Genomic DNA, 26,511 nt, shown 5'->3' with positions numbered 1-26,511 from the left:
AATTAACAAACTCCGTTAAGTTTGACCATTAGTCTTGGGGGTAAAGTGGCTAAAAGATAACGTTAAGGGGGAAATTGATAGTAACACCAAACGTTAAGGGGCTAAAGTGATGATAACCCTTTTTTTAATGCAATATTTCTTATATTTAGTATGCAAATAAGCTCAATGGAGAAAATTTTGAGCCTAAAGTCGAAGTGTCCCTCCGTGGGTATAGGTATGGGAATCAAAATCCCTTGCCTACATTTTCCGTCCAAAACTTCTAAAATATTTTCAGAGATAGTTTAGTTCTCTTCGAATTTTCAATAATTTAATTAGGTACATTCACATTCCCTATTATAGGACCAGTTATAAAATGTTGTATTTTAAAAAAAAATGTCCAAACCAAACACATGATCAAGGTAGTATTGAATTTCTGTCCTAGCAAGTACATCGGGTACTTCAACGAGAATGGATTTGGGAATTATTTCCTGAAATCATCAGTCCCGAGTCCTTGAAACAAATTCTGTGAATCAAAAAGGTGAATTAATCTAAGATGCGTGCAAGTTAGATAGAAAGCATATTATATAGCAATGACAATAAAAGGGTAAACAGATAATATTAGTAGTCAATATTAACTACTACAAATCTCCATTTTGCAAACGTAGCTGTAATTTCAAAACGTTGGACTTCGGTTCTGTAACTAGTCTTCTTGTGGAAAACCTGTTTTGGAATCTTAACGAGAAGTCAGAAAAAAGACCAAGTTGTCTCATTTTCTTCATGAATTCAGTATATTTTATTATGGTCAATACTACCTTATCACACTTGAAAGAGAGTTCTCTGTATCAAGAGACTCTTCAAATCAATGGAAAATTAACATGCTCCCAACTCTAAATAAGCTTAGAAACTGAAGCAAATCCTAAGCTAACCTAAAAATCATCAAAATGGTATAAACTCCGCTTTAGCGACAAATTCCTAAAAGCTCTTATTACATCATCTGAGAAATCCTTAAAAAGAAACCCCTACTTATGATTTCCTTATACCATTCGAGTGTAGGAAACTCCTAATTATAGGAAATGACCAACAAATAAATCAACTAAGTCATGATTCACACGAATGATTGACGTGTTTCTTTCACTTCTTAGTGCTGTTGTTACCAACTCCAAGTGTGTTCTTCACACCATCAATAGCACCCTGAGCCATGCTCTTCACTTGCTCGCCAGTCTGAAATAAAAAAGAAGTAACAATAATAAGAAGAAGATAACAAATAATTGAGTGTCAAGAAAAAGAATTTTAATCCTGAATTCTTCTTGGACAAAACTGTAAAAGTTGAAAACCTGTTGAAGGAATCCGGCACTCTGATCTGCAGCCTGGGCAGATTGGTCACGGGCTGCATTTGCTGCATCCTTGCATGAATCAACCAACTGCTCTGTCTTGGCCTGCGTATAAAAACTTGTTAGTAATAATCTTGGGATGCAGAGTCCTACTAATGAGTTTTCAAGAATTCATCCCAAATCAAGAATTCTCATTTTCTTCTACTTGATGATTGATATGATATCTTGAAAATAGAAACGTATATCAGCTATATATGATGATCTAGCTGTATATGGTGATCTGGCTATATATCAACTACAATGTCTATGGATAGCCAAATTATTGCAAACAGGACTAGGCCATGAAATTTGCTGCAACAGCATGAAAAGAATGGTAATTGCTAACACTTAAATAGAAGAGGTTTAATCACCTGAGTTTTGCCGTGGGTTTCGCCTGCATTAAACTGAGTGCTCGACATTTTTCTTAAAGATGAAATGAAGTGACTAAATCGTTTGATATCTTTGTAACTAAAACTGAAAGTTCTGCATTTTTGCTTGAATTAAGGTCTTGAATTTATAGTAGAACATGATTGCCTTTTGAGGTATGAGGTAATGGCACGTAGGAATAGCAGGTTGTTAGGTGTTGCATATTATGCTGCATTTGACCTGGACAATGGGCTTGTTTCATGTGGCTGTGGAACTTGAACAAGTTTTGTGAAATTGCCATCCCAGTGTTTTTTTTGGTTAATTACTTGGTCAATTCAGGTTATTAGTGAAGTGAAGCTGTGGAAGCCAACGTAACAACGGAAGTTGAGCTGCTAATTAGGAGGAACACACACACACCAATATGCAATAAATAGAATAATTTTAGGATCCATTTAGGTGTATCCTCTAATAAATTGATTGATTAACAAAAAGAAAAAGCTGATTAATGTCATTTATTTTTTGCAAGACTAGCAAGAGAAATGTTTAACTATGTTATCACTCGTTTAAATAGGCCCAAAAAGTATGTGTTTGGATAGAAGATTATTTAAAATAGTAATGTAACATTTTTTATGATGATGTGATATATATAAAGTGGAAAGGTAATTACAAATACAAAAAAGTGATTGAAAAATATATTTATAATGCAAATTTTTTTTTTTTTTTTTGCAAAAAGAATATGTATTCATATTCAAACAAGTCCACCTATCATAACCATGAATCATGACAATAGGCCCAAAAGGCTAATCTTAAATACAGACCAAAAATGGTGACAATTGACAAAAAAAAAAAAAATACAGATCAAAAATTGAATAAAAAAAATGGTGATCATGATAATAGGCCCAAAAAGAAAACAAGAAATAACCGTTTAACCACGAGGATATATGTTGGGAAAATTCTCAACCTTTAACATGAAGGATGATTAATTACACCTATTGTTTTCCTTGATTAATTACGCTTATGACTAGACTGGAATGTTAATAAATAAGAATATTGTTTCGAACCCCCCCCCCCCCCCTTTTTTTTTTCTTTTCCTACAAGACTGCAATGTTAATATATAAGAATGATTCCACTGATTCTCTTTTTTCTCTACATGAAAAATCCCAATCCCATAGTTTTGTCGAACCCTTGCAATCTTCACCTGTGTTGTTTAGCCATGTTAGTGCTCTACCTTCACTAAACAAATAGAATTGCCATTAATGTTTGTTGGGTCGAGTAACAAAGAGCTTAGTAGTCTTTAATCAAGGCCTCGATTTTGAGTCTTGTGAATGACCCAAACAAAAGAAAAGGACAGAATTGCCAATTACCCACCTTGCAAGAGAAAGCAGAAGTGGCCTGTAAGTTTATGTGATGGGGAACAAGGTGGCAGTAGTTTAAATCATACGGTACCCAATTTTCAAGCAATCAGCAGATTCACGTGAGTGTGTGAGACCCCATAAATCCATCGCTTTGCTATTGAAACGGGCGGCAGATAAAAATCTTACAAGTACGTCAAGTCCTCGATACAAGTATGTCAAGACAGCAGGGACCATAGACGTCTTATAAGAGTTCTTCTTATAGATCACTAATGAATACAATACACGCACGACAAATGAAAAGAAATGCTACTACTATTATTAATGCATCATTGATACTTGCATCATTTTGGAATTTTGTTACTAAAACACCTTGGAGAATTCCTATATGGTTCTTGAAATAGGCCTAATGATATGCGTACAACAAAACAGAGATCCATGGCCACAAAACCAGCCATCAGGGGGCATTCTCTGCTTCTTGTTCATACATACAGAAACATGCATTAACCTGCTGCAGTACTAGTGCCTCAGAGCTACAGCAGCTTCTTGCACAAATGGCTGAGTTACGTGTACGAAATGCTCAGCCTCGCGCTCCACTTGCTCCCAACACCGGTGGACGTCTTTTCCTTCCTTCATTTTCTTCACAAATGCCACAAACCTTCTCCAATTATCAGGGTGGAACAAGTCTGGGCTCATCCTCAAGTATGTGAAAGCACACATTTCTCTGTTGGTCGAGTTACCGTCAATATTTAATGCTGCTGTCTTTAGTATCTGCTCATGTGCATATTCATCATACCTTGGCAATGCATTTTCTCCAGCGAGAGGAACTTGAGCTTGCTGTGTAGCTAAAGCCACTTGCCTAACAAGCTTCTCAGGTGCGCAAAGTGCATCTTGTGGCTGCTCATGGTCTCGCATCTCAATGCAAGTAAAGTTGAATATTGCACCGTGGCGCGCCAGCATCTGAGCAATGGGAAGGTATCCATCACGCAATCTAGTATTGTAATATCCAGCTGTAAGCTCAGGGGCATGGGACCTTGTTCCGTAATGCCAGTGGATTCCAGCAATTTTCACTGATATTTTGACCCCTCCATTCTCAAAAATAGCTTTAGCAGATTGCAGTATCCTCTCACCATGATCTAAAAGCATCTTGGAATACCAGCTGAGGAAGAACTCTCCATATTCACTGTCCCAGCCACCACCTTCCTTTCTGAAGAAGTTTGTGTCATCTGGCCAGTTGTTATAATGGCCAGCATCTGTTGGGCCAGTGCTTCCCCATTCAGGCTTTCCATATGCTTCTGCTGCAGCTTTTAAGCTACTTAGCATGTACTGCAAGAGATACATAAAGTTAAGTAATCAATAAGCACAAGTAAGATGTAAACTGAAGAACAAAACTGAATGAGAACATACCTTGTCATAGCACTGAAAAGCTCCAATCCCAGGGAACTTCCACGTTCCGTTCTGTTCAGGATATGAAGGATAGCGGAGCTCACCAGCAGGACCCATTCCAACCTGTATTTCCTGATGTCATGACAAGATAAAAGGGTAAGACAATAATGACTACTTATTCAAAGACAACACTCCAGATTAATCTATTCTAATGTAAAAAATGCTGAATTTATTTGCTTACCACAATGGTATCTCCCAGCAGGTGCTCAAATTTGTCTCTGAAAGCCAGCATAAAGTCAGAATAACACTGGACAGGTGTCCTTCCTTTGAGTACTGGAAGGGTGTCACATCCAAGAGAGATGTATTCATAATTTCTCCTCCCCCATTGATCTGTGTATGCAAGGCCAGGATCTTTGTCAATCTCTTCTGTCGCCCATCTTGGGAGAGGGATACTGAGAACCCAAATGGAACAATCAGCAAAAAGAATATGCAGCAGAAAATTAAAGACACATTATGACACCATGAAAAGAAGGTAGAAGCTACACACCCATTAATCACTGACCAAATGCATGGAACTAACATTTGCAAGCTTTACCCTCTGATAAACCATACAATAGGTTTAATTTCAGAAAAGCAGCAATTTTTTCAAGAGTATGGACAACACTTGTGCTAAAACTAATATGCCCATTCATAAGTTCAAAGCACTCAAAGGTTATTCATCCAAATTACCCACATGAATATTAGAATGACCTTTCCTTCTACAAAATGCAAAAATTGTTAATTTGAGTTTCACATAAAGGCAATAAAGCATTCATGGCCATGTTCATTTTTTTCCTGCTTCAATTCTAATATCTTCAAGAAAAGGCAAGTCTTACACGAAACAGGGAAGAATTTTCCGAGGATGAGATATTATCCATACTGAGGAGTTTTTATTACAGTACTAACTTATGCAATCTTCAAACAAATAGGTACCTGGGCCTTATTTTTGGTATTAAATTATCAATTTGGTTTCCTAGTCCCTAGACAGACAAGAAACTACACAGTACCTACTCGCCTTGACTTCAATAGGAAAATAAGTACGACAAAATTTTACATCTTCTTATCAATTGATATATCCCTCAAAAACAAAAAATGAAAAAAAACCAACTCCAAGTTACAATCTTTAATTAGATACTACTTTGTTGTCTTTTGAACCCCACAAAAAAGAAAAAAAAAAAAAACTACTTTGTTGTCGATTACAATTAAAACTCTAGCACGTCTCTTTCACCCATTGCCAATTTTCCATTTTACATTAGCTTCTTGTGACCACTAAAAAAGTGAATAGGAAAAGCTAAATTCGACTTTTCCAGCTCTGAAGCCGCTACCACCACATGTTAAAAGCTCAGATAAAAGCAACATCTTTTTCAATCCATATTAAAACAACCAACAAAGAAAATACAAAATTTTGCCAGAATATTCCAAATCCAGACAATATTTACTACTTATTATTCAACCAAAATGAAAAAATTAAAACTTTTTCCAATAATTAAAAAAAATGATGCAGTGAAGTTGAAAGTAACATACGTGCAGGAATCACCAACGTTTCCTCCACATTGATGGAAAGACATGACCGCCTGAACTTTCAACCCATGTTTTTTCGCCATTTCCAAGAGCTCAACATAGCCACCGAAATTATACTTCCCTGGTTCATCCCTCTCTACTAATCCCCACCAAACATCCATCATTATCCCTTCTACCCCAGCACTCTTCAGCGCCTGCAAACTTGCATTCATCGCCTTTCTCCTATTCACCGTGTTATCCATTTTCACACTATCCAACGGCATCATCACGAAAACCGGCAACCCTTTTTCCTTCTTCTGGGTAGAACTTTCAGGAAAGCTATGAACTTTTTCGACCGCCGTCTCTGTCTCCACGGCGGTCGCAAATGCTTGGCATGCAACCGAGAGATCTGGTCGCATGCCGGCCCTTACCGGGCTCAACGGCGGCGACGAAAGGGGTGAAACCCTTTCTACATCTCCCGGTTTCTGCACTGAAACCCGGAGATTCGTCACCGGTGATCTCCACACTGCCGACGTGCTAACTGTTGCTGCCGATTGAGCTCCCTCTCCTGTTAGTCCTCCGGACTCCGCTGCTATCGGCGTTCCGGCCAATGCTCCGATCTGATGCGGCATACTCATTGCCATAATAGAAAGAATCAATCACAGAAATATTTCAAAAAATGGAAAATGAAAAAAAGTGGAATATCAAGAATTAATATCCTTTGGATTTCTGGGGTTTTCTCCCTTTTCTTCTTGTTTTTTGCTTTGCTTTGCAGCGAAAATCACAGCTGGTGAAGTGTTGGAAACGGCGGAGGGACAGGGATATATATAGGCTTAGATGGGAGATGGGATAAGATTTTTTTTTTTTTGTCCCGGAAAAGGATAAGCCGTTAATTTGGGGCCAAGTGGCGAGTTGTGTGCGAAAGCGGAGGCGACGGCTGGGATGGCTATAGAGACAAGTGAGAAGGACGGTGGAGATGGGTTGGAGAATCCGCGTGAAGGTTCAGGTTGGAAGCGCGTGATCAAGTTGAACCAGCTAAATATTTTTATTTACTAATGAAGGTTCGGATTACTAATGAAGGTTCGGGTTGGAAGCGCGTGATCAAGTTGAACCAGCTAAATATTTTTACTAATTACTAGTGTGCTAGTATAACAGTTGAATTGAGCTGATCCTGAATGTTTTTTTTTTATGTTTGATTTCGTCATTCTTTGAGCTGAGCCAGGCAGATTTTATTGCATTTGAAAACTTTATTTTAAGAGTAGATTGATTTTTGGTCACAAAATTTTTGTTTTTTTTTCAATGCTATGATATTTATCAAAATCATACACATTGAATGAGATTTTATCGAATCAAACTTAAATTCAATTTGGAGAATAAGACTTTAGGGTGCGCGTTGGATAAAACTGAATTCTAAAAAATGAAACATGAAATTTGAATTTATTAAATTTTTAAATATTAAATTTGATACATTTAAGTATAAATTATATTAAGTGATAAATGAATAAACTATCACATTTATTTTTTGAAGCAAATTTTATTTAAAAAATTCAGTGTCACCTAATTAATTCAAATATTACCCTTTTTTTTTAATTAATTTGAGATTTCTCACTAACGTTTTTTCCACCGAATCACCCAATTCATCTATACCCCTACCCTTTCCTATATTTCTCTTCAAATTTTGAATGCTTTCTTATTCCTTTTTTATCCCATAAAAAAAAAAAGCTTTTGAATTCAAATAACAAAGTATGTATAGTAGATAAAATATCTAATAGTTACGTCCATGAGAGTTTTGGCGAGAACTGTTGGTAAGGCAACTATTTATGAACGGTTTTACAAATATTTCAATAAGTTATAATTAATCACAAATAATTTACATAATTTCGTAATACTAATGTTAAAAATCAAACACTATTCATTCATAAAGATACATTGCTGAAAAGGCTCTAGTCCAGTGATTGAGGTTAAAATTTCAATTCTAAAATTTAGAAAGGCCCTGAATTTTAATTATTCTTTTCCTTCCTCGCTTCTTAAATCTCAATTTTTCCCTGCTAAAAAGATACATATAATTTGAGTCAAGGTTTTGTGCCGTAAACATCGTTGTACATTTTGAATTGTACTTGATGAGCCAAATCTTGATCATTAAACACTCGTATTTGGATAGTTGATTATTTAAAATAATTTTTTAAGAAAAATATTATATTATATTTTTAATATGATATATTTGAGATAAACAATAATTTAAAAATATTTGTATGATACAATCAAATAAATTTATGCAAATATCAGTTTGGGAGGCAAGTTTTTTACCTAGTTTTTCTTTTACAAAATTTTTAACAACTTTAACTATAATAATCTTAAAAAACTCCCCAAAAATTTTAAAATATATACCTTATATGCCAAAAAACACATTAAAAAATTTTTCCCTTGCACGTGAGTCTATCAACACTTCCAGACCAGATCTAGTCCAGATCAGGGTAGGGGAGGGATCTGGTCCACATCAAAGGTGAGTCTATCAACACTCCAGACCAGATCTAGTCCAGATCAGGGTAGGGGAGGGATCTGGTCCACATCAAAGTAGGGGAGGGAGGGTCGTGAGAAGTGAAGGGAGAGCGTGGAAGGCAGGAGAAAGGGGGGAGAGGGAGGAGGAGAGGGAGGGAGAAAAGGGGAGAAAACATTGTCTACCAATTGTTCTTTAAATTTAGACCAATTTTTATTTGTTCTTTCTGAAAATTAATAACGGAAATGGAATTTACACGAAAAATGGAGTGAAGAAGTGTGAAATTTAGTCAATGAAGAAGGCAGCGGCGGACGGCCAACCAATGTCGGCAATGGCATCACCGCCGAACACTCCATAGCTGTTGTTGCTATGTGAGCAAAGAAAGAGAAGAAGAAGAAAGGAAAGGGAGGAGGGAAAAAAAAATGAAAAAGTGAAGGAAAAGAAAAAAAATGAAAAAGAAATCTTTTAAAATTTTTCCAAACCCTTAAATACACAAAGGCTTTTTCTGCTGATTTTATGGTAAGTTGTAATAAAATTTTATACAAACAACTAAAAAAACACACCTTCCATGCGGACGCAAATCCGAGCATGCTATCGCAATCTGCAACTTGCAAGTTGCAACCAGTCTTGGAACCATCCCTTGTAAACGAAAGTTAGAAAGAGCGTACGAATATTACCGTCATAAAATCAAAAAATTAGTGTACAGTTGGTTCCATGGAGTGAGCTAATGGGACCGGGACATGTGGAAATGGCGCGTCACACGTCGGGTTAAAGTCACCTTGGGGGACAGTTCGCCAATTTGGGTGGCTGTGTCCTTTATCTTTCAACGGCGGTTTTAACGTCCACGAAATAGAGAGAGAGGAAGGTGGAAGTGACACGTGTCTGGTAGGAAGGTGCAAGGGTAACAGGCTCACAGGCTCACAGTCAGTAAGTTTAAGACACGTATGTAATGACTAATGAGGCAATCTTGTGTGGATGACGTCCAGTGGATTTTGTGTGGACGTTTCTTTGAAGATTCTGATGGGTGGAATGAAGTATCCGTGAATGGCGTCCGATTCAGGTCTGATTCACTTGTGGGCCATCGCTCTGTTAATGGTGAGCTTGATTGAGGTCTTGTGTACTTGTGGGCCCGTGTGATTATCAAGATTTTGGAAAATGGCCGGGAACTTCTGTACATCTTGGAGAAGAAGTTTGATCATCTTTCTGTGATGGTTCTCAGTCACTGGTCTTGTGGCATGTGTACACGTAAATGGAGGTTGGAAATTTGGGGGAGTTGGGGAGATTTGCAGACCACATCATTTGCTTGCTTATGGATTTATTTATTTATTTATTTTTTGCTTGCTTATGGATTTAGTTCTGCATTTTTCTTTTCTTGGACATTTTTAAAAAAAGCTAAGAAGGGGTGGTGAACATTGAGCCTTGAATGTTAGAACTTATTTGGATCGCTTTTTTTTTTGAGTTTTTATAAAAAAAATTTACTATAATGATTTGATGTATGTGAGATAAAAAATAATTAAAAAATATGTTCATGAAAAATATTTTAAAAAATTTTGAGAAGAAACTAATAATCCAAAAATTTAAACAACTTCGAGAACATTTAGGTCTAGTAGTCGATCATAATTGTCATGTGGATACGTGGATAATAGAAGTGAACTATTGTTAAGATTTAGCTCTTGGACAAGAACATTGATTAAATAATTGTGTGGTCGAATGATGGACCCGAAAAACACGAGGAAAGAGCAATTTTCCTTTTGATTGGTTTTGGAGCAACAAAATAATGATATGATTGTGAAATAAATTCTAATTACAGTTAAATGAAAAGATGACAGAAAGCTAATTATATATGCCTAAATAAATCAATTTCTTTGTCATATGTGTCTTGTAACTACTCTTCGATTCCTTTTTCTTGACAATCAATTGGACGAGATAATGATTTGTCGTGCCTTTTCTTTTCTTTTTTTCGCTAGTAATTTTTCAACTCCCACATGACCGTGGACCATCGAGCAGGGAGAACCCCCTTTAAAATTCTTTCATACACTTGTCGTTTAATCTTTGATAACTTCAAACTCTGTCGGTGCATCATACAAAATGCACTAATTTCACCTGGTAAAAATAGAGAGGGTGCAGTAACACTTATTTGATTTCGTAATTTACCCCCTATCTCTACACAAGCCTCTTTAGTTTCCTCCCATTGAAGCAGGAGTAGATTAGTTATCGTTATCCACCAAAACAAAACAAAAAAAAAAATTCTACATGATCGTGGTCAGAAATAATAGACAAATACCTACCTATTGTGTGAGAAAACCCAATATTCAAGCTTTACATCATCAATTGGCTGAACAGTGGTTCTTTGTGGGTCCCTTTTAGATTGCTTTCGGGCCGATTTCTCGATTAACTCCTGCGTTTGTCTAAATTAGTTGGGTGTATGTGTTTTTTTCGTTTCGGGAAAAAAAAAAAAAAAGATTTACATTCACTTAAAATGAGAAGAAGAAAATAATTAAACTTCCAGCGGCAGCTGGCAACGTGATCCACTGAAATAACTTTGCGAGCCAAAAGCTAGTTGAATTGTTGCTGCATAACCATTACCAGAGAGGCACCTCTTTGTTTTGGTCACAAACGTATTTGGATATTTGAGAAAAAAAAAATAAATCGCATGCTTATAAATTACGTGATGCCATTTTCAGCATTTAGTCGTCCATAAACATCATATTCTTCATTACAAAATAAAAAAAAAAAAAGAAAAAGAAAAATTTGTTTGGTGTACAAAACTCCAAAAGAATGTAAAAAGAACAACCAAATGTTTCTTTTGCATCTGATGCTGAGTTATCATCAGTTTGCACTTTTGTGTTGGTATAAGATACTGAATTTGCAACAATAAGGGCAAGTCTCAATATCCCAAAAAAAAAAAAAGAAGAAGAAGAGGAAAAATTCATATATTGTTGGATGTGATGGTTAAGTTGTTTGATTTACACTTGGAAGTTAGATTAATAAAATAATTAATGTCGTGACATCTGTTTCGAATGTGATTCCAGAAAAAGATTAACCAAATCCAAGTAATCTAAGATACAATATATATTCTTTAGAGATTATAAAAAAAAAAAATCATACATAAAAACTATTGTTAAAATCATACATAAAAACCTAGGATAATCCACGTATACAGTATACTTATGAATCGATGATATTTTTTAGCCACTCAAACCTCCAAGCTATATCCCCTCTTTTCTTTTTCTTTTTCTTTTTTTTTCCCTTAAATTGTATTAGTTCTGTGGTTAGTGTTATAATTTTCTTGATTTGGAAAACTTGAACTTGATTAACTTCGAATTAATGGAACACGAAAACATATACATATTCATAACTCTTGGTCATTATAAATTTTAAGAATTTTGAATGATTATCATCACTTAATTGTTGATCCCACAAAATTGTTACAAAACCTAGGGTTTGGCCTCGTACAGTCTATAGCTTATTAGGTTTGGTATATGTTGATATTGGTACTTGATTGGAAATAGGAGAAAAATTATAACACGTTCCTTTTCCTCGAAACGACAATGATATACAAACACAAGTCGATGGGTGTGAAAATCTACTTGAGTTGGTTTTTATAAAAAAATATATTATATCGATTTGATGTATGTGAAATGAAAAATAGTCGTGAAAAACATAAAAAAAAGTTTGCGCAAAACTACGATCCAAATAAGGCCAATTGAAGACTTTTGAGTTAACAATTTTATTACATCTAGTTGCTTGTTCCACATCCTAACAAACCTCATAATCAAGAATTCAAGAGAAGTCATGCGACAAAACTTTATCCTAATCTCACAGTTTTTTTGCTTTCTTTGTGGAAGCATATAATTGTTCTTACATTTCACATCCGTAAAACAGTTCCTAGACACCAGCATATTCGAGTTTAATCACGTTGAATCTCAAAGGATTGAGACTTGATGACTTTTGTGTTTCTTTGCATGGCAAGAGAGGGAGAAATTAGAATGAACTGTCGGACTGGAATTACCGAAAACTGATTCAGTGGTTGTGAGATTCTACAGATTCGAGGCAATTGATTTCTATTTTTAATTGGAAGTTGGCTACTTCAAGGAATCTGCTGCTCAAATCCCCAACAATTCAGTAGATTCGAGAAGAAAGATAGCATATTCCGTAATACTTGATGAAGACTCTGTGAGAAGAAAAATTTACGAACGAAAATAACCATTCAATGTGTTGTCGCGTTGCAAGATGTGATGGTGTAATGATGTCCCCTTCAAAGTAGTGGAGATTCTACCCTTTGGGCTTTTCTGGCCTGATCTTATAGAGATGAAAAAGAAGCAAGCAGACAAATGAATATCTACATCAAGGGATCAATAATTTAGATATGGTTTCATCTAGAAGTGACTATTGGAATTGAAAAGCATGGCTACACGAGTTCTTGTTTATCGAATTTGGTGTTCATGGAAGATGTAGGACATATGGTTGAAGCATATTACTTCGATTCAGAAGGATTTGATTTTGCTGCCACTTATAAGAAATCAACTCTGAGTTTAGCAGTAATAATCATAGTTTTGAAATTGAAAACTAGATGTAGGGTAACAATCAGGTCGAATTGTGGGTTGGTGGGTCGAATTGATGCTCAAGTATACTGAATAACACGTTAACTTGAACGTGGTCCACAAAATTAAATGGATCAACTTCCTTGATCCAAACACGATCCGTTAATTTCGCGAGTTACCTGATCTAAATAACCTATTTGCTTAACTTTGTTTTTTTTTTTTTTTTTTTTTGAGCTTCTCACCTTAGTGGTAGTAGGTGGGCTTTTCTATAAGAGCAAATTATCTAGATGCCCACCAAACTTTTGGAATTATCGAGTTTTGATCATTGAACTATTAAAAGTTTGATTTTGCCCACTAAACTATCTAAAGTTTAGATTTTGGTTATTTCGTTTGATTTAATCGTTAAACATGACAGAGTGCTTGCACGATTCACTAGACAAAAGAAAAGGGTATAGTTAACGATTAAATATAATGAAATGACTTGAAATCTAAACTTTAAATAATTTAGTGGTCAAAATCAAAATTTTAATAGTTTAGTGGTCAAAATTCGATGATTCCAAAAGTTCAGTGATCATCCAGATAATTTGCTCTTTCTATAATAAAGTTTCCATAAAATTATAGAAAATTTCACCCTATTCCTAGATTTCATGTATGTTGCTTATAGTACTTTTTTTTGGCTTTTTATGAAAAAAAAACATAAATAAAAACACAACTTTGACACTTTCACAAATAAAATCTATCGTTTTCACATACAATTCATGATTGCATTCTCGTAATACTAGTTGATAGTCTAGATTAGTTTTTTTATTTACTTTATGTCCCCAAGTTATTTATTAAATTATAAAATTACACATTAAATGGTTCAAATAGATCAAACAGGTTGACCCGTGATTGAACTGATTTGAATTTGTTTGCTTGGCGAGTTATTTGGGTTAGACCTGATTTTGACCCAAACTCGTGAAGGGTAAACCTACAGGCTGTACCTGCAAATTTCGTGTTAGGTTCGAATTATATTTTTTGATCATGTCGAGAATTGCCGTCCCTAAATAAAAATCATAAGTGAAGAATAAGGATCCACAATAAAAATGGGTTTAAGAACGAGGATGAAGATTAAGACGACTTTATGAGACGCAATATTCTCTCATTTTCCTTTTATTCGTTGTGTCTTCCAGAGGAGGGTTGTTAAAACAGAAGTAATGAGGTGGAAATGATAGTTACGTTCTAGGACATGAAGTAAGAAAATTATTCACCTTTGTCATATTCCTGTACATTAAATTGGTATCGTTTTCAACAAATTTTATAAGAACTCTTTGACAAAATTAGTAACTTTTAATTAGTCTTTGAGCTAGTTTTTCTATACAAGATCTGCATGATTTCAAAGTACTAATGTAGAGTTGGTGCGGAACATCAAGAGAGGAGAATATGATAGTTGTCAAGTTCCGAGCCCCATCTGGCACTTGTACTGGGCAGCGGGGAATAATAAAGACCGGCAATTGCGAACTAAAGCATGTCAATTATCTTGAATAGGACCAAGGGCATAAATGGTTATCAGTAAAAATCATTCCGAATGATGTAACATTTTTTGAATAAGGTGTAATTCTACGTAAACTACTTGTAAAATATATCAACAGAGATACAATTATTATATACAGGACCCACATGAACAGTAATAAAAAAATCACACTTCTGTTATAAAAGTGTACAAGAAATTTACATAGACTTACAAAACGTTCAAAAAATATTATATTGTTCAGGGACGGTTGCCCCACTTCCTCCTGGATAAGGCCCCGTTGGGATTTTTAGTTTCTGTGGAAAAAATTTGAAATATTCTCCTCGCGTGTTTTTAAATGATTTTTTTTATCTCACATATATTACATCATTATAATATAATTTTCTACAAAAATTTCAAAAAATGATCATCCAAACGAGACCTAAGATTATTCAAGCTTTAAAATGCAGAAGGGGAAAGGGGAGGATTTGAGCACCAAACATCCAAGAAGTTGAGCTGAATTTTAGATATTTAAGTTTTAGGTGTAATATAAACGTGTTGATAAGAGCTTGTATATTGCCCTATTTGAACTCAGCTCAAATAATTTTGTATTCGAATTTGAACTCGAATTTGATCAGATACTAAATTAAATGCTGGATATGAACATGGTAGTATCTATTTAAACTCAAACTCTCGCGCAAACTCGCTCAAGCTCAACTACTCCAGTCCTCGATCAAATTGAGCTTCTTCAGTCAAAGATCGCGCCATCTATTGTATAGTGCGATTTGTATAGTCAAAGATTATTGCAAAGTGTCCTCATGCTTGATTTTGATTTGTTAGTCTCAACAAGTGGGTTTAAACTTGTTCGAAAGAAACTTCAATTCTTTGACAAGCTAAAAATTGCAAAATTAGGTATTGTACAAATCTTCTCCCCCTCTTACTTCGTGGGAGTAACCCTCTTTCAAATCTCCGGCAACATCATCAAGTATATTTTATTCATCAGATAATACAATAAACCAACTAGACTACTACTTTAGTAGGTTTATAATTTAATTTTTCTTAATAAATGGTTAAAGTACTTCTAATGAAGAAGAAAAATCATAAACAAATCAAGCTAACAAATATATACTCAAAACCTAGTTGTCATAATTTGATCATAATCAATCATCACATTAATCTTAGGTACCGTCCACTTTTTTTTTTTTTTTTGGAAGGAAAACCCGTCCACGTTCAAATCCAGTAAAAGGACGTTTATAGCCATTTAACAATTATGTATCCCAAGATCAGCCGATACAAACCCATCCCATCCCTCAATAACTTTTTAACTCAATTCCCAAACACCCCCTAATTTTCCTCACGCTCCGGAGTCCGGACTCATTTAGCTCCATCTCCATCTTCTTCCTCTCCACCCTGTTTTATTTTCTCCCCCAAAATTTTCTTCCCATTCTACCCTTCTCTTCAGTTCCTCAACCCTCAGCATCCTTCGCCGTGAAATTGAATCAAAATTCTGAGGTCACTTCAGGCAATTCACCAAAGCCCAGCTCTCTATTTAAATTAATCCGCTGAAATTTTTCAGAGCATGCAAAATTTCTTCTGGAGAGGAGAATAAATAATGAGGTCGACGTCGTCGGCGTTATGGCCGGAGAATTCGAATTCCTATCCAAATACTGCTCCATCGACGTCGTCGTCGATGAATCTGCAACAGCCGCTGCTGCAGGCGGCGGCTTGCGCCACCCCTACAGCAAATCCGAAAAGCAGGTTCAGTTCTGAACCCTAATTTCATCTGAATTCTGGTTATTGAGTTAGGTTTTACTGCGTAGATCTGAGTTTTGATCCCTTCTGGAAGTTATTTTCGTGTTTTAAGCTGAAATTTGAGTTTTTGATGGGTATTATATTGCAATTCAGGGAAATTTTGATGTTTGATCTGAGCTATCGGATTGAATTGTTAGATATTTATGTATTTGTTGCGTGTTTGTTCAAATTGTGGTCCTGATTATTGGAATGCCAATTCAATATCTATCCCAGATGTCAGACTGCATTTTTTTTTTGGTTTGGTTTTGATGAATTTTAGTTTTGTTTGATAATTCAGATAAATCATATTCTTTGATATTTAACGGAAATGAAGTACGGCACTCGGCAGTGATTTTTTGTGGAAGAAATTTATGACCACGACCTTGTGAATTGAGTTTTATTATATATTTTTTGCTCTTATTTGTTCATGAAAATGTTGATTGTCTGATAGTAATGAATTTTTAGGTTAATCCCTTCACTGCTTATGGTTTTGTATTGGCCTGAGAAGTTTAATTGGAGTACCTTGAAAACAAAAAAAGGAGTAATTTTGATTTCTTGGCTAAAATTCTGTGTGATAGGATATCTGGAATGCTGATATTGTAGTCATGCTGGGAACAAGACATAGAAAATGTTAGACCATTTAGCGTTTAGTGGATTGCTCATGGGCTAACAGTTGTACCATTTTGGTTATTTTGATACATTTGGCATACGTTTCTGCATGTTTTACTAATATAGGAGAGAACCTAAACTTGTATTAATTTTTTTATAAAAGCTATACATTTGTCCTAATGGGATTGGGTTCATTTTTTAGTTTGGATTTTGCATTAGTTTTTTTCCCCTGTGATTTAGATTTGTTTTGGATGCACAAATGTGATGCACTGTGTGTCACTGTGTTGGTCTTTTGTGATGAGACATAATGCTGTTTGACGCCAATATCTAAGATGTCTCTTATCGCTTGTGTTTGTTCTGATTTGGTTCAGTTGCTAAATTTATATGGCTCTAGGTTTGTAGACTGATCAGGGCTTGTTTTTGCATATGAGGGACTGCATTTTTAAATTTCGTTGGGGTTCTGAATTTACATCTTCTAAGCTAACAGATTCTTGTAATCTTCTACATATAGATTTCTTTCACAAAACATTACAAGTAGACTCATTTTGTGGTTATCATAAATCACATTGTTTTGCATTGGCCGTACTGAACTGTTTCTGATTTGGTTATGTTGAACATCATGTACCAGTTGTTATAATGTATTTCGGTTATTAGCTCGGAGAGAGATTGCCCCTCGAATGAAACATTCTTCAAAGAAGTTTTGGGGAGAGGCTTCTGCACGTCATGTGGATGCTTGTGGTACAAAAAGTGATGCAGAAATTGACGCAAGGCGAGGTCTCATCTCATGGTAAATATCTTACTTCTCTTTTTAATGGTGTCTAATTGAACATGCTTCTTTTGCAGTTACTCTATAACTATATTACAAGTTTTGAAAGCTGCCACTGTTAGGTTTTTGAAATTTATGTCCTTTTCTTACTGTTTCTAGGGTGGAGGCGGAGTCTTTGCAACATTTAACAGCTGACTATTGTCCTCTTCTGCCTCCCCCAAGGTCAACTATTGCAGCAGCCTTCAGTCCTGATGGGAAAACACTTGCTTCTACGCAGTTAAATCTCCCTTCCTCTTTTGCTCTGTGTGTGGTTGGGTGTGTGCATGTATGTGTGTCTTTGCATGTTCCTGTTTCTGTATGTCTCTTGTATACAGATTCACAATGTGCGTGCCCCTCGCTGCTGTACTCTTGTGAATGTGATGATATGTAGAAGAACAGTCTAAATGCTAATATAGGTTTGTTTTACTTTTTCTGTTCTAGAAAGCTATAATTTGATGGACTTCTTGTTGATTTCTTGCTGGTAGTGGTGACCATACTGTAAAGATAATTGATTGCCAGACTGGGAAATGCTTAAAGGTGCTGAGTGGTCATCGGAGGACACCATGGGTGGTAAGGCTTTCTTTTGGGACAGCTTACATCTCAGTTAGTGACTGTAGTTGGTAAAGACTACCTGACGAACTTCTAACTATCCTGAGAAAAATATATAGAAGAAATGTTAATTTGAATGAAGTGAAACACTAATATGTGCATCATTTGAAGAGTGGCCCTTGAATCTTGTGTATGATTTATCTGGATGCATTTTATAGATGATTACCTCTGATTTTGTTGAGTATTCTGCTTTTCTATTTTTACCTGATTATCTGACATGCTGGTGGAACATTTGTAGGTTAGATTCCATCCACTGTATCCTGATCTTCTAGCCAGTGGAAGTTTGGACCATGAAGTTCGATTATGGGATGCAAAAACTGCAGAATGTATAGGATCGCGTGATTTTTGTATGTCTCTTTAATACTACTCTAAGTTTAGGAATTTTTTGCCTGCTTCATATACATATTGCTGGCGTGTGCAATTGCTGAAAATTTTTTCCTTGCAGACCGCCCTATAGCTTCCATTGCTTTCCATGCTCGGGGGGAATTTCTGGCTGTGGCTTCAGGCCACAAGGTTTGTATTCTAAATCAACATATGATTGAGTTAGGTGTTGGATCCTTAGATTGACCTTAATCATCTGGCAGCTTTACATATGGCACTACAATAGGAGGGCAGAGACATCCCCACCAACAATTGTACTTAAGACACGCCGTTCCTTACGGGCTGTGCATTTCCACCCTTATGCTGCTCCATTTCTTCTCACTGCTGAGGTAACATCTTGGAGATTTAGATGCTCTTAATTTAGTTATCTTTTTACTGGAATCAACCCTGGTCTTACTCTTTTCTAGGTTAATGACCTTGATTCAACTGATTCTTCAATGACACTTGCAACTTCCCCTGGTTACTTGCGCTACCCTCCTCCTACCGTTTATTTGGCAGATGCTCATTCAAATTCGCGGTCTAATCTGCCTAATGAGTTGCCTCTTTTATCTTTACCATTCTTGATATGGCCTTTGGTTGGTAGAAGTGATAGCAGATTACCTTTGCAGCAGACTGATACAGATGTGGGTCTTGATAGTGCACAACAAAGAGTGGATCCATCTAACTCTGTGCGACTTCTCACGTATTCAACTCCAACGGGTCAGTACGAAGTTTTGCTGTCTCCTATGGAACCGAATAGTTCGACAGAAGAGCAACAACCTAATTCTTTGATGGGGGAGACAGATAATGCTGTATCCCAGCCCGTGGTGGATGCGATGGAGACTGATATTCAGCCTGAGGAAAGAAACAATCATTTTTTCCCTTTCAGTGATCCAGCATACTGGGAACTTCCATTTCTGCAAGGATGGTTGATTGGACAAAGCCAAGCTGGCCTCCGTGCCATGCGTTCACAAAATGGTGGTGGTAATGAGCATATTTCTTCTTTTAATAATATAGAGAATCCTGCTCCATTAAGTTCCTCTATGTCAAATGATGCTGCTCATTCAAGAGTTACTGGAAGATCTGGCTCACGGCACCGCTCCTCACGGCCACGGGTACCTGGAGCTGGATCTGGTGATGGTGCTACTTATAACAGTATTGTACATGATGATGGCAACACTAATCCTATCATAAGCCAGGTTCAGCCTGAGGTAGCCACTTCAATGGCAGCAGCAGCAACTGCTGAGTTACCATGCACCGTGAAACTTCGGCTATGGTCTCATGATGTTAAAGATCCTTGTGCACCTCTTGATGCAGAAAGATGTCGCTTAACCATACCCCATGCAGTTCTTTGTAGGTATGTATATCTTCATTCATGTTAACACATTAGAGAGTTTACTGTTATATCCTAATGCTGCCTAGTTTTACCAAAACAAGAAAATGAAAAAACTGCCTAGTTTCTTTGACAACTGTTTAGCAGAAAGATACATATGGAAGTTGCTTCTTGCTGATCTTTAAACTTAGTTATGATGATAAGATCATGTCTGCATATCCTAGATCTTGACTTTTTTACTAAAATGTGAAATTATGAGCTATATTTCTCTTGATGCTTAAGCGTCCTTTACATTCTCTTTCCAGTGAAATGGGAGCCCATTTTTCGCCGTGTGGTAGATTTTTAGCAGCCTGTGTCGCTTGTGTCCTACCAAACATGGAAGCTGATCCTGGTTTTCCTGGGCAAGTTCATCATGATGCCACTGGGGTTGCGACATCCCCAACCAGACATCCAATTTCAGCCCACAAAGTAATGTATGAGCTACGAGTATATTCTCTTGAGGAGGCAACGTAAGTCCTGTACATGGCTCAAAAACCATTCTGTAATTACCCCTATCACATTGGCAAGTATATTGTCTTACTCGAGCCCTTTTTTTTTGGTAGATTTGGGATGGTGCTTGCATCACGGGCCATCAGAGCTGCTCATTGTTTAACTTCCATTCAGGTCAGTATTATTGCTGAAATTGTTGGCACGATATCTCCATGGCTTTATGTGATCGTGCAAATACTATTGAATTTTACCTATCTGAAGTTATTCATTTTGGTATAGTACAACACTGTTAGTTAGAGCAGAATTATCCCCTGAATGAACTAATGTCATGTACGCCAATGTTTGAAATTTTTAGTGTGTGATCTTACCATCCTATTGTAGTGTGCATCTTCATGGAGTTTAGGAAGAAACAGAAATGGATTAGTAAAACAGTAATTGTTTCGCAGGCTGATTTCTCCATAATTGGATTTTATTGTTGGCACAATTAGTTTTGAATATTACTTACAATAAGTTATCAGTATAACATGGTTTCTTTCTTCCTAAATGAAATAGATCACTGTGTAAATTGAATGCCAAGAAGACTTAGTCTTCCTAGCCCTACCTTTTCCTTCTCCTAAATGGGGGAGGGGGAAGAGGGCGTGGGGTGGGCTTCAAAGGAGAAAAAGAAAAAAAGAAGGAAAGTTGAATCCTACTATCCATTTGCATTGCAGTTCATTGTACTCAGCATTGAGCAGATGGATTGTTCATATGAGCTCAAAGCTGAGTTACAGTTGAATTTGGGTAACATATTAATTTTGAAGCTGATAAAGTTAAAAGAGAGAGTGATTTATTTTCTGTTTTCCCTTTTAAGAACGTAGAGAAGGCAATTGATTAGAGAGCCCAAATGAAAAGAAGAAAAAAATGGCAAAGTTCATTGCTTTCCTACATTCTGCTTTGCCTTGAGTTGAATGTATTCTTAACTGCTTAATTACCAGATTTAAGCCTCTTAACTCTAAGCTGTTGGAAAGGAGATTACGTTGGTTTCCTTTGCACTCTGATAAAACTCACTCAGAAATTTTCTATTAGCACAACTCCTGGGCACATTTTATACTAGGTGGTGAGGAGAATTGAACGCAAGGCCTTTGCCTATGTTTGTGATATGTGGAGTTGCCATCTCGTTCAATGACTTAAACTATCAGATGATAAGAGGTGATCTGTTATGATAAGTCAGCATCATCATTAATCAGTAGTCTGTGATGATTGAGAAGCTATATGTGTCATGGTGGTTAAGTAGTTTATCTAACAAGTTGCTGTTTCATTTATGTGCAAGATACTTTAGTTTGTAAGATTTTACAAGATATGTTTCTTTGTCTGGTTAAATGCAGGAAGAAATGGAATTGCAAGAATTTCCTATTTTAAGATATTCTATATTTTGTAATTGCAGTTCTCCCCTACGTCTGAGCATCTATTACTTGCTTATGGCCGTCGTCACAGTTCACTTCTCAAAAGTGTTGTGATTGATGGAGAGCTGACTGTACCAATTTATACAATTCTGGAGGTATATTTGATAATTAGACTTATTATACTTGCTTGCTGGCATTGTTTTTTTCAAATTCCATTAAGTTCTACTTTGAATGATTCTCTGTTTTTCTGTCATCCCATTTGCTTCTTACCTGACCCGTTCTACATGATTGGTTTTTTTTTTTTTTTTTTTTTTTATGAATTTGTTATTAGTTACCGTCAGTTCCCAACTTAACAGGAAAAGTAAATATGTTGAAAGAAAAGGAAAAAGGATTTGAGATGTTAGTTTTAAAGAGCAAATTATGCAAACCTTTGGTATCTTCTTTGCATATCATTATTTGCATGATCTCCATGCACAGAATTTGGGTCACAGAACATGTAATGGTTTGAATCCTGCATCAGCTTCATTTTCTCCTAATGAAATGTTAGAGTTGTAAATTGAAGTGAAATGGTTTGCTTGTTGCTTTCTTTGCATCCTAAACTGGAAAGATTCGGATGCAGCTATGTTTCATTGTGGCAATCACCCCCCAGCACCATGAGTCTTGAGAAAATTATAAAGCAAGCTAGAATAAGACTATTAGAAGATACATTATTTCTTGAAAATTTGGAATCAGCGACATGAGACGCTTGCAGAAACATAGATTTCCGCATGCATATATAACAATGGTCATAGTAATAATATGAAAATGGAGTCATGTGGGCTCTGATAGGAAAAGTTATGGCATGCAAACTGGCTTGCATTCTTTTACAGTGGCCCAGTGCTGGAGGATGTCAAATTGTATACCATTTTTCACATGCGTTATGTGTTGTTGGCCATCAAATGAAGTTATTATCCTTTGCTTTAATGAAGTTATTATACTTCCCATTTGGAGATCTCTTAAGCATTTTATATACAAGCTAATTGTAGTCTTTAATAATTTTATGAGATGATGGTTTTTTAGTTTCCATGAGTAGAGGTATGTCCAGGAGCCTTCTAATTCACTGATGCTGTTCATTTGCATCCAAAATTCTGCTTTGTGCTGCCCAGATATACAGAGTTTCTGACATGGAACTTGTAAGAGTTCTTCCCAGTGCTGAGGATGAGGTCAATGTGGCTTGTTTTCATCCTTCAGTTGGTGGCGGTCTTGTGTATGGAACCAAGGTTCACAGAAACTTGTCATGATTACTTGTATGTTTCAGGTTTCCCATTAAGTTGTCCATGTATTGACTTTCTCCTCAAAATCGCAGGAAGGCAAGCTAAGGATCCTTCAATTCAATAACCCTAATGGTTTAAATCCTGCATCAGCATCTTTTTCTCATGAAAACATGTTAGAGGTATGCATTGGTGTCGTTTCTTTGCTTGATGTGTTTCTTTACTTGCTACAAGTCTGTTAGAGGTAGTCATTGATGTCAGTTCTTTGCTTGATGTGTTTCTTTCAAACACCGTCTTATTTAGTCCTTCTGTACTTTATGTGGAGAGGCTTAAAATTTAATGGGAGAAGTGTTTCAGCACACAATAAAACATTCATCAGATGTATTGCATGTGCTTCAAATTGAAAGATCTTATGTTTTCAGTTCATGCATTTTAGTTTTGCGAAGAAAACCATCGCTACATTCAATCTTGGTGGTCAAATCTTCTTTGAAGACAAATGTCTAAAAGAATTTCTTGTATGTAGGTTGAAAGTAATTATACATATATTGGGAGGAAGTCATTTGTCATAGTATGGGAGGCATAGGAGTTGTGATTTATTTGATTAGAATTAAGTAAACAGCTGATGGTGTATTTTGGATTTCTACAAAACTAAATAATGAATCACCCCGACACAGTAATGTTAAAGGATTGAATTTGAAGATTCTCTTTTGTGCTCTAATGTTCCATTTATGTGAAGTTTATTGCACAAAAGTTACCACAAAAGTTACCCGGAAGCAGGCTCCAGATGAGGTAAGCAAAGATGAATGTAAGATGCAAAGCTCGACGACTTATTAGGATCATATTGTCACACTGCTGGGGGGAAAAGAAAGGGAACAGACCACCTTAACCTCTGTTTACCTGAGATTGAATTGTTACAATGCTGTCATTAAAATGCAGTAACTGGAGTTAAGATGACGCTATATCAAGTGTCTAATCCCCTTTCTCCTGACCCTAGTCATTTCTGCTTCAGATTCTACAAAATTAGGCATTTATGGTTTGGATAGATGAGGTGGTTAATTTGTCAAAAGGAAACATTATTTAGCCTTCAAGTGAGGATGGAACAGAGTTGATTTGGATTGTTCTTCTGTCAGTTAATCAACTTACAAGTGTAAAATTGAGGCAATCTGATTAGGTGTTAGTAGCTTCTAATCAGTATAGGTTTCAGGTTAAATGGAATGCTAATGCTTACTTGTCATTATCTTGCTAATTAATTGCAGGTCCCCACATATGCTTTAGAAGGCTAATTGCAACCCACAAATTAGAGGTACAGGATTGCTAAATCATTTATTGCTTTCACTGTATGTTCTCTATATATAATTTTTTTCCCATTTGATAAGCCTTTTTTAATTGTTTTTTTTTATACCTTTTAGGTAGGATGATTGCTTGTGAAAAACAGGTTAACATGATGTTTCATATTTAGCTATCTGTATTAGCTTATTAGAGTGTATTGTCTTGTAGTATTAGATTATCAAGCATTAAAATCCAGATTTTAAGCTGTCTGATTAAAGCCATCATTTGTGTCTAGGAGACTAAGAGTTATTTATATGTTCTCAATTAAATAATTGGTATGCAGTCCTTTTACCTTTTTGGTTATTATGAAAAGTGAAGGTATTAAAGGACAAAGAAATAAGAACTTGTATCTTTTGGAAATACCTCTCACTTTTTTGTGCTATGCTTTCTTGAAGTTTTCCTAATTGGTCCGGAGATTTTTTACAGTATCTTCATGTTGTGGCAGGGTTTGACAGTGCCATACAGATTGGAAGTTCATCTTAGATATGGCAACTCTAAGTTTGATTGTTGACGTCAACATGAGCATTAGGTCGTGTTTGGGTGTTGATTGAAGGCTTCTTTACATGTAGAGTTAGGAATGCAAAAGAAGTTTGTATACTCTCTATCTTCTGTTGTATACATCACTTCGGCTAGAAACACCATTGTGAAAGGAGATTCAACTCCCTCATAGCTAAAATGGGTGCAAGAAATTTCGACAACTGGACTGCTAATGAAGCTTTCAGCGATGTTACCGTGTTCTCTGTTTCGAGAGCAAGAAGATGGAGGTACTGGATCGAGTTTAGCTCCTTGAACGTTTTAGATGATGGATAGGAAAATTCATGTATCCGGCCCCTCTTGTTGTAGATGGCCTTGGTGTAAATTAGAAAATGAATCATATTGCTCAAGTTTTTATGAAAAAGTAATATGTTTTCTGTTTTTTCCTTAAAAACATCATAGTGTTTATTTTGGTCTTTCCTTCGGAGTCTCCAGTGTGCCAAATATAAGTTGCCGTTGCCTGTTATAATTCAGAGCAATAGAGCAAAACGATGAGAACTAGATATGTTGGACAGTGATGTTACCCGTCCGCCATTCAACAGCGAAATTGAACTACTGGAGCTTCTAACCAAAAGGCAAGATAGTAGAATCTCTGAGACCTGAGCAGATGAGTTGTTGAAATCATTTGGCGTCTGATTTAATTTAAGGTTCTGTCTAATAGGTGTTCATTAAGCACTCGTTGAAGGTATATTTTAGGAATTATATTTTTGAAAATGTAAGATTAATTAAGGAAAGACATGCAATCAAATTTGAGAAAGTTTAAATGGTCACCCCTTGCGTGTCATATTAAAGAAATTGAGCAGTCAAGAGGTGCAACTAAATTCGAGAAGTGCAAATGCTGAAGACCCTCAACAAGTTGACGGTCGACGAGATGTTGGTTCAAGAGGCTGAGATGGTGACACAAAGAAGCGTAATCTTTAACGAGGCATGTTGAGTGGTGGAACTTGGAAGTGAGAAATGTAGAAACTGTCAAGTATGAACCCAGTGATTCAAATGATAAATTCAAGTTGGAGCTCATAGAGGTTCCAAAGGAAATTAACAATCTCCAAAAAATAAGTACACGCGTTAAGACTATAAAAGGAAGGTAAACACTTGAATAGACTCGGTCCACAAACAAGGCTGTGGACCATGTGGTCATATATATGACCACGCCATTTCTTTATTGAAGATTGTAAAGCAAAAGAGCGACGTGACTTATTTATGTCTATAGGATCTATTTTCAGATAGTGGATCGAGTTTATGCAATAATTGATGACCGGGTGATTGGGTGGTACTTGATTCAAATCCCTGATTAGTTTCCATGGCTATGGTGTATAGAGTTTGTGTTGGTCTCTATTTTCACATGGGTATAGGTCCATCGTCAATATGAAAAGGAGGAATGTTGAGGGAAATGAAGGACTTGAGCTAGCACTTCATTTTCAGGATTGCTTATGTATTTACATGACTTTGGGAGCTAAAATTTGTTGATTTTGACAACTATGGAGGTTGGAAGATGACT

At 36.1% G+C, this 26,511-nt stretch overlaps 2 protein-coding genes across 2 annotated transcripts; one reads left to right on the top strand and one right to left on the bottom strand.

Annotated features, from left to right (window-relative positions):
* Nucleotides 1-3,309: 3,309 nt before the first annotated feature.
* LOC113736251 (beta-amylase 1, chloroplastic) lies at nt 3,310-6,799 on the bottom strand. Its single transcript, XM_027263139.2, has 4 exons — nt 6,017-6,799; nt 4,695-4,905; nt 4,475-4,585; nt 3,310-4,393 (listed from the first exon to the last, which is right to left on the bottom strand). Exons 1-4 carry the CDS (start codon nt 6,634-6,636, stop codon nt 3,587-3,589), a joined length of 1,749 nt encoding a protein of 582 aa, XP_027118940.2. The 5' UTR covers nt 6,637-6,799; the 3' UTR covers nt 3,310-3,586.
* Nucleotides 6,800-15,989: 9,190 nt separating this feature from the next.
* On the top strand, nt 15,990-25,346 carry LOC113736249 (uncharacterized). Its single transcript, XM_072084582.1, has 15 exons — nt 15,990-16,280; nt 17,551-17,709; nt 17,848-17,964; nt 18,213-18,297; nt 18,575-18,683; nt 18,782-18,849; nt 18,921-19,046; nt 19,125-20,053; nt 20,335-20,538; nt 20,632-20,692; nt 21,942-22,055; nt 23,046-23,159; nt 23,246-23,332; nt 24,407-24,453; nt 24,925-25,346. Exons 1-14 carry the CDS (start codon nt 16,135-16,137, stop codon nt 24,431-24,433), a joined length of 2,346 nt encoding a protein of 781 aa, XP_071940683.1. The 5' UTR covers nt 15,990-16,134; the 3' UTR covers nt 24,434-24,453; nt 24,925-25,346.
* Nucleotides 25,347-26,511: the final 1,165 nt, after the last annotated feature.

The sequence above is a fragment of the Coffea arabica genome, chromosome 3e (assembly GCF_036785885.1).
Source record: "Coffea arabica cultivar ET-39 chromosome 3e, Coffea Arabica ET-39 HiFi, whole genome shotgun sequence".
Lineage (NCBI taxonomy): Eukaryota > Viridiplantae > Streptophyta > Magnoliopsida > Gentianales > Rubiaceae > Coffea > Coffea arabica.
This window is presented reverse-complemented; position numbering and strand designations above follow the sequence as displayed.

Bases quoted from the DNA above. Each gene is read 5' to 3' on its own strand.
- LOC113736251 (XM_027263139.2), bottom strand. From the start codon at position 6,636: ATGGCAATGAGTATGCCGCATCAGATCGGAGCATTGGCCGGAACGCCG. The intron at 4,906-6,016 runs GTATGTTACTTT...TTGGGTTCTCAG, and splicing joins AACGTTGGTGATTCCTGCAC to TATCCCTCTCCCAAGATGGG. The intron at 4,394-4,474 runs GTATGTTCTCAT...TATCTCTTGCAG, and splicing joins CTTTTCAGTGCTATGACAAG to TACATGCTAAGTAGCTTAAA.
- LOC113736249 (XM_072084582.1), top strand. From the start codon at position 16,135: ATGAGGTCGACGTCGTCGGCGTTATGGCCGGAGAATTCGAATTCCTAT. The intron at 16,281-17,550 runs GTTCAGTTCTGA...ATCATGTACCAG, and splicing joins ACAGCAAATCCGAAAAGCAG to TTGTTATAATGTATTTCGGT. The intron at 18,298-18,574 runs GTAAGGCTTTCT...GAACATTTGTAG, and splicing joins ATCGGAGGACACCATGGGTG to GTTAGATTCCATCCACTGTA.